Source organism: Anoplophora glabripennis, unplaced genomic scaffold (genome assembly GCF_000390285.2).
Source record: "Anoplophora glabripennis isolate ALB-LARVAE unplaced genomic scaffold, Agla_2.0 scaffold105, whole genome shotgun sequence".
In the NCBI taxonomy this organism is placed as follows: domain Eukaryota; kingdom Metazoa; phylum Arthropoda; class Insecta; order Coleoptera; family Cerambycidae; genus Anoplophora; species Anoplophora glabripennis.
This window is the reverse complement of record NW_019416276.1, coordinates 127,737-140,838: the sequence shown is the minus strand read 5'-3', so window position 1 is coordinate 140,838 and position 13,102 is coordinate 127,737. Positions and strand designations below refer to the sequence as shown.

The 13,102-nt window shown below is 34.5% G+C and overlaps 4 protein-coding genes across 4 annotated transcripts; 2 read left to right on the top strand and 2 right to left on the bottom strand.

The window, feature by feature from the left end:
- The first annotated feature begins 527 nt into the window (after positions 1–527).
- On the top strand, positions 528–1,748 carry LOC108903183. Its single transcript, XM_018705273.1, has 2 exons — positions 528–1,424; positions 1,482–1,748. The coding sequence occupies exons 1-2, from the start codon at positions 528–530 to the stop codon at positions 1,746–1,748; spliced, it is 1,164 nt and encodes a 387-aa protein (XP_018560789.1).
- Positions 1,749–2,125: 377 nt separating this feature from the next.
- Positions 2,126–3,419, bottom strand: LOC108903182. The gene is made up of 3 exons (XM_018705272.1): positions 3,322–3,419; positions 2,450–2,918; positions 2,126–2,398 (listed from the first exon to the last, which is right to left on the bottom strand). Exons 1-3 carry the CDS (start codon positions 3,417–3,419, stop codon positions 2,126–2,128), a joined length of 840 nt encoding a protein of 279 aa, XP_018560788.1.
- Positions 3,420–4,305: 886 nt separating this feature from the next.
- LOC108903181 (serendipity locus protein alpha) lies at positions 4,306–8,434 on the top strand. The gene is given in 11 exon segments (XM_023457371.1): positions 4,306–4,419; positions 4,486–4,668; positions 4,734–5,021; positions 5,069–5,390; positions 5,445–5,644; positions 5,695–5,899; positions 5,952–6,122; positions 6,175–6,191; positions 6,245–6,392; positions 8,101–8,202; positions 8,255–8,434. Coding segments are annotated over 11 exon segments (1,797 nt in total). The 3' UTR covers positions 8,302–8,434.
- Positions 8,303–12,783, bottom strand: LOC108903188. The gene is made up of 6 exons (XM_018705278.1): positions 12,544–12,783; positions 12,350–12,490; positions 12,144–12,299; positions 11,422–12,090; positions 8,690–8,810; positions 8,303–8,642 (listed from the first exon to the last, which is right to left on the bottom strand). Exons 1-6 carry the CDS (start codon positions 12,685–12,687, stop codon positions 8,335–8,337), a joined length of 1,539 nt encoding a protein of 512 aa, XP_018560794.1. The 5' UTR covers positions 12,688–12,783; the 3' UTR covers positions 8,303–8,334.
- Positions 12,784–13,102: the final 319 nt, after the last annotated feature.

Sequence of the window (13,102 nt, the reverse complement as noted above, 5' to 3'; positions counted from 1 at the left end):
ATTGTGCTGCCCTGTGTTAACGGATTGTATTAACATATCGGAATACTAAGTCGGAATTGTATAAGTAGTGACATCTATTACAGAAAAGGCAAACGACGAAAACAAAGATGACCACCGGTCGCTGAATTACAAGTGGAAGTGGATCTCATTTGTGGAAGGGCGAAACGGGCGGTGACTATGAGACGCCTTCATTATAGCCATCCTTCTAGATATGTATTAATAAGAACATCAATTTAATTAATTTAATGGAGAAATACCTCCCCTCGTAATATAATAAATGTTATCTCTAGAAACACAAACATCCAAAAAAAGCTTCCAGACAGATGAAAATCGAATAAATTACCCTTTTTCTTTCTTGTATCATGACTTGTTATTACATTGTCGGTACAATTCACTAATTTAATAATCGCGTGTCTTATATTTCGAAGAATTTCTCCATTTGAAGTAACAATAAACGATTAACAACAGCAAATAAAGTGGCTCGTGAGCTAATTTTCCCAACAGTATCGCGTTTCGTTTCCTTAAACATGAGCTACTACGATCCCGATTCGGACATAAGATCCATTTTCGGCCTGCTGAAATTGTCAGAAAAGTTGGCCATAACGCCGCCTCTAGATGAAACGAAAAATACCAAATGGTTCAAATATTACGCTGTTGGGATCATGGCCTTCATCGTACTGGGAAGCTCATCTTCCCTCTATGGGATAATAGTGTACTTTTTGCCTCTTTTCAAGGCCACCAATATCGTTTTGAGGACTATCTCGATGATCGCTTTGACGATACTGAATGTAATAACGATTCTGGTTTGCCTCTTGAATTCCAAAACTTGGAACACTTTTGTGAATCTCTTCAAGTACGTGGACGAGAAACTGAACAGAGGAAATATACCGGTGCAAAGGAAGAATTTCCTGCGAATGGAGATTTTGCTGAGTCACTTCATCATATTCTGCATTTTCGGATACGATGCTTACGTCCTGTATTCCAATTACGGCTGGAAATATGTCCGGTTCTGCCTGTTTAGGTACGTCAACTGCTATCACGGTACCATCACAGCTTTGATCCTGGTACATTTCGCTTCAGCTTTAAGGGCTAGGTTCAGGAAAATCAACAACATGTTGATAAAAAGCAACGATCTCCACAACATCATCAATAATTTCATTCCAAAATATGCCCCAGAGAGAATCAACAACCTGAAGAGTATCAAAGAGGTGACCGATTACTATCTTCTGCTGTCCGAGTTGGTCGATATGTTCAATAAGTTATTTGGATGGCAGATCTTTTTGATGACCGAGAACATAATCATATCCTTACTGGAAGTACTTAATAGTCTTATGCTCTCTATAGACTACACGCAAGTGACTACGGATGCTCGTCATGATTTTAGGACCATTATGTTCCTGGCATCGCTATCTCTCGTTTTCATAGTAAGTATGAATTTGCGGAATAAAAATAATGATGTCCACTCTTGTTATTTTTTTTAGGTTTTTCATTCCAGGATAGTATTGTACTGTGAGGATGTAAATAAAGAATCTAGGAACACTTTGACCATATCTTATAACTTGCAACAAACCGTTGATCCATGCTCCGAGGAAAGAAACGAACTGGTTATTTTGAGCGATGTAGTTAATCTGCTGAATACAAAGACAAGCGCTGCTGGATTTTATTACATCAGCCGCAATTTATCAAGCAGGGTATTTGGCTACTTGTTCTCATATTCCATAGTTTTAATCCAGTTTAATAAACAGTAAATGTACACTGACAACGCTTGCAATAAATTTAAAAAGCAGTGATTTTTTTTTTTATTTAATTTCATTAACAAATCATATTCATTACGGTACTCTTTAATAAATAAAATTACGCGAAATATAGTGAGTTTATAAAAAAGTCTTAGCCCTAACTTAGCCTTGGTCTTTGAAGTTAAATGTAGAGGTTTCAATGTGCTGGTTAATAAAAATCCTAACAGAATTTTGGGCCTAAGGAGGTCTTAAGTTCTGACCTTAAAAATGCCTATCTTTTAACTTTTTAAAACTAGAACCAGAACAAGTATACGCGTGCAAAAGTCCCTCATTGGGTGAGTAACAATAAAAAAAATCTCTTGTTTAATATTTGGATTTGAAACACTTTATTAAAAGTCCATATGACTGAACTGAATCAACACAACAATATAATTCCCAACATACGTGAAAACAGCGAGGATGAGAATAAAATCAACATCGAAAAATCCCGAAGCCGACACTGTTACCGACTTTCTCCTGATTTGATGAGCTAAATTCAACAACTCCTTCCTTTCTTGCGAAGACTGTGGCAACAGGTGCTGCAACTTGCAGCAAATCTTCACAATCTCCGAAGATTCTTCCTTTAGAAGACCGGAAGCGGACAAGATGGAGGAATTCCACACCTAAAATATCCCAAGATCATTACCAAAGCTTGACGAAATCAATAATCTTACCAAGAATAATAGAGCCTCAAAGATGCAATCTAGTACAACTTCTGTAGTCAACTGGTTGGTTTCTCCTGAAACCAATAACGTATTCAAAGACGTCAATATGGTAAGAACTGTGGACATGTTGATGAACATTATGACAAGTCCAAAGAGTTGGTTGAAGATGTCCACGCATTCGAAGAGGATACTTAGAATCTTAGAAGCCTCAACCAGACCGAACAGAGTTTTGTCGCTTATTACTGTCGCCGGAAAGGTGATGGTTCCTTCCAACGGTCTATATAGTGTGAACTGACCTGTATCGTCTTCTAGACCCACGGTATTCGTTATAAAAGTTCTCACGGAATTAAAATGATTCTTCAGCTGCAGCAGTGCGTTGTAAATTATGATGGTTATTAGGAAAATGTAATAAAGTAGAGAGTCTTTTAGGATTACAAACAATATTTGGGTCAATCGACTCACATCGAAAAGATAATGTCTGAAACAGAGAAAAAATCGGTCATGTTAAGGAATTTCTTAGTATGCTTTTATTTAAAATGTGAATATGTTGATGTATAAAGCAATTTAAATTTGCATTTAGTTGCATTTGACAATATTGGGAAGCACGGAACATTCGTTTCGCAACCAAAATCATACGACTTGCTTACATTCTGCGGTATGTGTTCGCAGCGTTTTGTTAACTTTCGCCGTATATCAATGGCATATCCACCGTGATCACTGTAATTGTGAGTTATTGTATTAAATTACTAACATTAGTAACAATAACACACTAGATTAGATGGTAGATGTGCTATGTAATAGAAAAACGATCAGTTTGCTTAAAAAAATTAATGCAATTAATATTAATTAATAAAGCTAAATAAAGAAATGTATATTCTTACCTCCATTGGTCAATACTGACCACGAGAAATAGAGCCAAATGCCCAAATACAAACTCCAGACAAAAATACAAACTGTTCCTTTTCAGCTTCAGCTTCATTTTCGACTTCAAAATCCTCTGGAGTTTCAGGTAATGGCCCCACCTTTCTTTGTTCCAGAACGCATTTCCCAGTATAGACAGCAAACAGATGAATATGAAACTAGTGAGGGTCAATACCAGTAAAATAATATTCGATGTCCTTTGTACTTTGTAGATGGTGTGCGTTCCCAACCATTGTATGTACCCGTAACTGAGAATGAGCAGGACTGATATGATAACTGCATAGATTTGCTTGAAAATCCAGAATTTACTTTCGTGTAACGTCAAGTCGATAAATCCAACTGGAAGAAATAGTCCCATCAATTGTAACAAATAAAAGAGACACTTTAAGAACACTTTGTAGCAGGACGATATCATGTTTTGTTAATGATGTTCATGTCGTTTTGAAAGCAGGTAGAGAATTAAAAAATCGCGTGTCTATCCAGCCATAAAGATCAATTACTAATTACAAAAATAATATGACAAAGTGTTAGATACAGCTTTAGATTATGAAATAGATATTTCATCCATAGCCCATACTATAGGGAGTCCTAAAGAAATATGATCAGAGCCCTTCAATTTTTAGAAGTACATACTTCCTTACTATAAACCTACATTTAGTTTTTAAGTATTTTCTGGGGACGCCTATGATGTAATGTTTTATAAACAGGCTGATAGAGGGAGCGACGAAGAAGAGAAGAAATCTATTTAAAGTTTTTATATGTTATGTTGGTACCATGTTTATGAATAATTTGCGGTTGGTGTTACTGACAAAGAAACGTCATAGTCAAATCAAATCGAATCGAAGTTCGTTATTTGTAGATTTGGGTTGATTTACAAAAACATTTTTATATTTGCCCCGATTTGTTTGATAAAAGATAAAACATTTTAAACGAAATTCAAGTCAATGGCTCTAATGAAAATCAATAACATTAAGTTCCAAATAACCGAATGCAATGAATTTATGAAAACTTTAACTGGTTACATTTTAAATAGTAAAGATGTTTTAAACTGGTTTGAAGTTAGTATAAAACAATTAAATATTTAGAGTACCTATTCGTTAAGTAAAATTGTAAATAAATTTTAGATCCTTTGCAAACATCTTGCAAAAATAATTTTGGAAATTTGTGAACTGAAGAAGGAATTAAAGGGAAAATTGGAAAAAGGAAATAGAGACACTTTATTATTGTATTTAAGTCAATTGTTAACTTCTTTATCACTGTTAATTAATATTTTTGTTAGAGAATCTGAAGTTGAAGAGGCTCTAACTGTAAGTAAATTAAAGTACATAGTTAAATTTTTGTTTTCTTCATCCAGATTTTATTATTGTATTAGGAAGCTCGTCTCTGTGCAAAGAAACAAATAACATGGTGTTTAGATGGCATTGTGGAAACACTATCGTCCAACAAGAGTATATTAGACCCTTCGGGTAGTTTTATTAAGTGGATGGATTCGGCTCTCGATAAAATTGCCGAAATAGATACGAGTAAAAACAAAGAGATTATAGAAGCAATCTGTAATGACGCCAAGGCACTGTTTGAGGAGGTGTTGTGTCACGCCATGTCTATTGCTCAAGTAGCCTTACAAGAAGATTGCAAAATTATTAGAGGAAGCAGTCAAACGGTAATAAAATTAAATATACTTTCAGTTACATGATGAAGTTTTCATAGGTTTTAGATTCTTTGGATTCATTAACGAAAGAGATAAACAAAGCGGTAGCAAATTCGTCTATGATAAATTTATTCATAGACTCTTGTACCGATAAACTTTGTGCATTGGAAAGGAGGGTGAATACGGCTGTCCTAAAACTTTGCTTAAAAGTTTTTTCAGAGTATACGGATGCTTTAGAAGTAATACACAAATTTTGTTTCGATAAGGAAAATATTGGACAAACGGAAGAATTAGATTCGCTAGTGGCCGATTTTGATTTGCATGTTGATCGTATAATGCAGATTGGACTCTTTGCTGTTTCTTGTTCAACATGTACTAATCGTAACATTTTTATCAATTTTGTTGATAATAATGATTTAATAAAGTTTTTTCCAGGCGGTATAAAAATAAGGAGTTGTCTAGCCAGTCTGGAAGCTCTCGAATGTGAATTAGTGCCTGCGTTTACCTCTGCACTGTTAGAGAGGTCTGTGCATAATATCAATCTGGCATTGTTACTGAAAAATCACTGGTTACAGCAAGCGAATATCTTGAAACAACATATTTTTCTCATAATCGACCCATTTGCGTTTTGCCAGGTAGGTGAAGCGATTGTTAAATTAATTTGATTCCTACAATTTTGTTACAGGTGATATTTGATGAAAACAAGCAGATAGTCGACGAAATCTCCGAGATAGTCAGATCTAAGGATTCTGTTTTAGAACAAAAAGCTTTAGAACCGTTAATTGGTCAATCGAAAGTGCTAAAGGATTTTGTGACTACAATTTTAAAGGAGGAACAAGTAGAAAAGGACGTGGAAAGTACAAAAGAGCATTTTAACAATTTCAAAAAAGGTAGATTGCATTTTTATTTAAAATTTATTGCAGATAAATACGTGAATTTTAGTTCTTCACGAAGTAAATTGTGCCGCTAAAATTTTCCTGGGGGGCCCAGAAAAGAATTGTGGTAATAATTATAGACTGTTAAAGAGATGCAAGATATTAATTTCGACTACGAGGAAAGTTTGCCAGTGTTTCCTCGAAGAAGATTTTGAGGCTGAAAATAAAACCTCATTGGGTAAACAGTAATAATGTACTCATCAAACTTCGTTTTAAAATCAGGCCTTGAGAGGATAACTAAAAACTCGTGTTAATGTATTTTTAGATTTGCAGCTGCAGGAAAAATCCCAGTCCGCCGAGAAACCGACGGGAAACCCATTTTTGGATCACATAATCAACAGGGGAAAGCAGATTTTGAAAGATCGCAGCGTGCTGTACAAAAGTTCAACGAGAAGTGACACGTTTAATGTGCAAGCGTCGACTTTTAAAAAAATTTACCAGATGAAAGGTAAGTGCGTTTTTGTGGGTAATTCTTTAAGGGGGGCGTTTTATCATAATTATCAGTCATATAGCAGACTGGTCATTATATACAAAATAGGAAAGGTATATTCCGATGTTTACATGGGCGCCCATGTTTTCCGTGATGTTACTGCGAAAAATTAAAGGAATCCTTGTATTTTAAGTTTAGATAGATTTTCTTGTTCTATCATTGTCTTATAGTTTTTCCGAAGTCAATTGAAGAACTTCAAGGTATTGTACCAGGCTCGGTCGCTAAGCAGCAACTCGGCATTGAGATATTTGAAAAACTTGTTCCCACATTTATTTAGCCATACCCATATACAGGACTGGTCGAACGAAACATGCAGGTGGTAGAAATGTATACGCTCAGTTGAATAACCGTGCGGGCAAAAAGCAATGCGCACTGTTGCTCTGATTGCGTCATAAAATTCAGTTGTCGACAAGTCGCCTGGCAGTGCAGTGCGGCAATACGGAATTTGATGCGAAAGGGAAAAATAAGAGGGATATTTGGTTTACTAATATTATTACAACATGACATTTTGGAGACCTTTTGAAACGGAACAAAACTAAATTTACCATCATTATAATAAAATTGTTTGAGGACATAAATAATTAAAATATGTTGTTGGTCAAATGAACATACAGGGTTATCCAAAAGTCCCGGTACGGCAGAAAAACTTTCAAAGAAAGCATTTTGGGAAAAAATGTTTCAGACAAAAGTATAAGCATTTTTCCCTGGCTATCTGATGGTGACCTTGGATTTGACTTTGACGTTCAAGGTCATTTGAAGGTTAAGTTAAGTTTTTTTTAATGGAAACCACTATTTTTTATTGCGGATTTGGAAAGAGCAGGAAATTTTACGTCCAGTGATGGTCTTGATCATGACTTTGACAATGACCTTCAAGATCAAGTGTGGGTCGACTTCCAAAAGTCCCGGTATGGCAGAACTTTCGAAGAATGCATTTTGGGAAAAAATGTTCCGGACGAAAGTGTAAGGATTTTTTTCTGACTATCTGATAGTGACCTTGGATTTGACCTGGACTTTAACCTTCATCATTTGAAGGTCGTTATTTTTTTAAAGAGGAACCCCTATTTTTTATTGCAGATTTGGAAAGAGCAGGAAATTTTACGTTGAACTATGACCTTGACCAATCCTTGACCTTCAAGGTCAAATTTACCTGACTGACATCTTGAGGGTCATTGTCAAAGTCGTAGTCAAGGTAGCACTTGAAGGTTAAATTTCAGCTCTTTCCAAATCCGTAATAAAAAATAGGGGTTACCAATGAAAAAACAACTTTGACCTTGGAATGACCTTGAAGGTCATTGTCAAAGTTATGGTCAAGACCATCTGGATGTAAAATTTTCTGCTCTTTCCAAATCCACAATAAAAAATAGGGGTTTTCATTTAAAAAACCTTGAAAGTCAAAGTCAAGGTCAAATCCAAGAGCACCATCAGATAGCTTTCTTCGAAAATGTTTCTGCCGTACCAGGACTTTTGGATAACCCTGTATAATAGAAATTTTCTACACATCATATTATACAAATCATTATAATTTTCTACGTTTAGCAGAAAACATTTTTATGGATGCCCGTGAAACTCATTAAATTTGATGCTTGTTCAACTGACTTCGGAAATACTATACTTTAAGTGCAGTTTCTTGTCTTTAAAACGCCAGCCTTAAGATGTTCTGTTTTAGAGCGGAACAAGCCGATCCCTCTTTCAAAACTCGTACACCTCCGAAAACTGAGCTTTATGAATTCTGCGGTTAAAAACGAGACGTCAGAATTGCACATGACAGGTAACATATTTATCAAGTTGAAACGTTTTTTTTTTCTTTTCCTTTATTACAGATATTCTGAACGAACTCAACAATCTAACAAACACATTCACGAAATAAGGCAAGACATCTTATTCCAAATAATTTATTAACTTAGAAACAATAAGATAAGAGAGAATGGTCACAATACCTCGGAAGTATCTTAGCTTTTTTATTTTTTAATACCGACAACAATAAACTGGTTTTACCTACAGTCAAGTGCGTTTCTCTCTTTTGTTGCTTAAAACCCAAACGATGTTCATCGATTTTCCTTTTCACATTACAGTCTTGCGTGGGTACGTCGAAGATATCCTCGAGGGACCACTTGGCTTGGCCCTTCTTTATATTACGGTCCACTTTTCTTCTCGTTTTTATGAGCTGAGTGTTCATATTCACAAAATTAATCTCGTCTTTTTCCAATGCTGAAATACCTATAATTATTACCAAGCGATTTATTTGGAGAATTTACCTTTAACTGTAAACGACCTCGGTCTCCAAAACATAACGAGGATGTCGCCAAAAATTTGATGAAAGGCGCTATGTATGAAATCGTAATTGTAGCTGGCCTTACATATTAGGCCGTATATACTCTAAAAAGGAAGAAGTATTTAAAGAAAATAGTATGTCGTTAAACACTCGTACTTTCAACCGAGCTTATTTGAAATAAAACGTCATTATACAAACAACCAACAAAAATAAAATAGGCCGGTGTATCTGCCATGTCGATTACTGGCAAAATAAATGCAATAAAATAATAAAAAAAGCAAATATACTAGAAACTTCACCCATGAATTTGAGAAAGTTCCAATGAATGGATTGCTCATGAATTATGTTCGTGGCATTGTGAAGGCTCTGCATTAGGTCTTGCTTGCTATTAATTGCTTGAGAATATGTCAAGTTCTTCGTGTATCGTCACATAAGTCTTAAGACGTGAAATTAAGTTCCTCGGAGGCTAAGAAAAGAAGACACCAACTTGGTCATTCGACTTTCAAAAAGAAATACAAACTAAGCTCTCTGCAAGATGCAACTAATGTATCTTGCAGAGACAATAAGTATGTGTTGTCTGTAAATTCTGTATTAATTCTGTAATATTTTGTATAAATTGCAGATTTTGTTAATATGCGCCCATACCACTCACAAAATTCCTGCACAAATCAAATTATAAAGCTAATAGTCCAGACGGTATCTGTTTTAAAAAGTCCATATTTGGGTAAATCGTATATCCACAGAGATTTTTGGCTTTTTGGCTTTTAAATGTCACTAGAAATGCAAATTTTTCTATGTGCATAAAAAAAAACGTGGGCTTAACTTTTGACGGCACAATATGTTAAAAAAATTCGAAAAATGTCATATTTTTCTTCCTATTATGTATCTTTTCAAGACTTGATTTTAGGCGAATGGAAAATGGATGTAATTAAATTTTTTACAAAATATGACTAGTTACAAATTGAATGAATCATGATTAGTGGTCATCCATAAATTACGTCACACATAAATGGGGAGGGAGGGTATCACCGAAATGTGACAATGTGTGACAAGGGGCAGGGGGGGTCAAAAGTTTTGTGACGTCACATGTTAAAATTTAAAATACTAAAACGCGAAATTTAGATGTGAATAAAAAACTATAAAAATCTACGAACTTGATCTATATTTATTAATAATTTAGCATTCTCGCTATCTGAAATATTGGACTTTATGTTGATTTTATTAGATTATTTAATAAAAAAAAAAAAGTAAAAAATGAAAATAGCTGTTTTCTCTCGATTATTTTTAAATATATTCCTAAATTTAAAAAATGTGTGACGTCACATCAGGAGGGGGGGGATTATAAAAATGTGACAACCTGTGACAAGGACGGGGGGAGGGGTTCAAAAGTCCTAAAATTCATGTGACGTAATTTATGGATGGCCCCTTATTATTGTAAAAATCGAAAAAATCGCCGAAATTGGGATTAAAAAACATTACTTTTTAGGGACTTTTTTGGGGTCTTTTAAATTGGGTATAGGACCTTCATACTTGACTCAAGAAAACTTCATGTTATGTAGAATCATCACACCAAATTTCATCAAAATCGGTTCGATAGATTTTGCATAATAATTTTGCAATCCAGAATTTTAAAAAAAAATTGCAAATTTTCAAAATTTTGCACAGCAAAAACCAATGCCCTTAGATACTTGACAATTTAATCACATATAGAAGGGCTCTCAAGCTTTCAAACGCTTTGTGAAAAATTCGAATCCGTCAATTAGGAGAGCTCTGGCGCTTCTTTAAACATTGGTCGAATTTTTATACTTATAAACAATGAGAATAACTTTGTGATTATTCAACCAAATCAAATTTTTTAAAATAGGTTTTAAAAGTTCTTGGAAAGACGCTTCTTTAAAAAAAAACAGATCGATTGGTCAATTAATTACATAGTTATAACCGATCAAAGTTAACCGTCATTTACACTAAATCTACTAGGACATCCGGGCAAATTTTTCGAAAAATACCATTGGTATTCCGTGTACTTACCAGGTCTAAGTTTACAATACTTTTCTTCATTGGCAACCTACTTAAAAACGTGTTTAAAATTATTTATGCAAGCGAGAAATTTAAGAAAATGGTACGGGTGGTGGTGGTGGTGGGGGAAGCAGAGAGCGCGGCCGCTTCGGCCTGCTCGAAATTGAATCGTCGAGTTCAAAACCATGACGCGTTTAAAAATTTTGATTATCTCAGCTTCTAGAGGTCCGTTTTTGCTGATTTTTTTTTTTAAATCGATGTCTCGCGATTTAAAAAAACAATTAGTGTATTTTGAAAAACCAATAATTATTAAAGATAGGCATTTGAAAATATGCTAATTGTTTTTTTTAAACTGCGAGACATCGATTTAAAAAAATCATCAAAATCGGACCTCTAGAAGGCCGAAGGGGTCGCACTCTCTGCCCCCCAAAACCCATAAGATTTTTTTTGCCTAAAATCAACTCTTGAAAAGATACATAATTAAATAGGAAGAAAAATATGACATTTTTCGATTTTTTTTAACATATTGTGCCGTCAAAAGTTAAGCCCACGTTTTTTTTTTATGCGTATAGACAAATTTTAATTTCTAGTGACATTTGAAAGCCAAAAAGCCAAAAATCGCCGTGGATATACAATTCACTCAAATCAAAACGGATACCACGTAGTCTGTAACTATATTCTAACAAAAAACCTACTCACCAGAACCACATTTATAACTTCGGGATCATCATCCAGAGTCGTTTTGACTTTCCCTAAAAAATACTCTATATTCGGCAAGAAAATCTCCCTCACTGCATCAATTCCCAAAAAATAAATGGCAGTAAGAACCGGAAGCATCTTCTTTTGGCTCTCGATTTTGTTATTAATTTTATTGATAGCCATTTCTCTCAGAGGTTCCCTCAAACACAGTATGGCTAAAACCGAACACATCGGCTTGAGTACTTCTTTCGTTGGAGTCGAAATAAGTAGTCTCTGTAAGAGTAGTCTCACAAGCAGTTTTAGTTGTTTTTCGGATACATTCGCACTTCCTAGAGGACTGTTTTCAAGTGTCTCTATTAAATCTAAAGCACTTAACGTTAGACAGTCGTAGGTAATATCTTTCATCAGTAAAAAATATCCAAAGTGGTAAAACCACTCGATAATAGCGCCAACTTGTGGATTCTCACTAATATCTTTCAAAGCCATGCTTCTTAACTCTTCATCGCTGTCTACCACCGATTTGCAGATAGTGGTAAAATAATGTTTTAAAGCTGGACTCGGTTCCGATTCTTCTAGATTTGGGTACCAACTTTTTTGAAGAATTATATTACCTTGTTGAACGTAGGTGTTTTCCTCTTCAGCTAATTCGATTAAATTAATTTTTGTATCCTGAAAATTTAATTACTTCTCAAGAAACTTTATATATAAAACGTGATACGTACATCTAAATATAGTAAATTTTGATCTCCAAATGGAACCCAATTAGGATTTGCAGTTGCACCATACACTTTTTCAATAGACAAATTTTGAAAAGTTTCATCAATGTCTCTGGAGTTTATGACATCTCGGCCAGAAAGCCTGGCCTTTAATAATGCATCCTAAAAGAAGAATTACTCAGAAAACACTATAAAATGTAAGACGTACATACATGTATAATATATCGCAATTTATAATTAATATCTTCAGCTAATACATTGCAAACTTCTTCTGATAAGTGTCCATAATATGTTGACTGTTCTGCATAAATACAAATCGAATCTGAGCTAATTCCAGCATATTGTTTAGAATCCTGAAATTCACCTACATTTAAAGATATGTAATAGTAAGTTCGTATTATAATACTTTTGCAGGAGACCCCTTTTCACTCGGGTTCTTGTCTGTTAAACCTGACTGAGATTTTCTTTTTTCCTTTTCCTTCGAACTTTTTTTTAATTTAGAACTGACAGAACTTGATACGGACTTTGAAGATTGGACCGTGGACTTCATAATTGCAAGATGTTTGTCTATTGCAAGCCACTAATTGATAAACGTAAACAATAAACATTAAATCTAACCTCTAAACCTCTATTTTTGTTTTTCTTGACAGATGCCAGCAAACATTTGTCATATGAGCACAAGGAGGGCTTTTGTTTTGGCAAAAGTAGTACCTATTAGCAACTAATATCAGTTCAGAGTAACTCTAAGTTGCCATTAGCTGCTGATAGCTGTTTTTACCAAATCGAAAGGCCCTTAGCAGTTTGCTCATCTGTTGATGTGCTGTTAAATTAATTTATTTGCCATAAATTTCAATTTATATAATGAAGCATTAACATAAACTATGATAAGCTAAAGGCAAGTCCGGTATTTATTATTTTTTTAAGTGTAGTGTAACAGATGAAGATAAAAGATAACAAATGAAAGC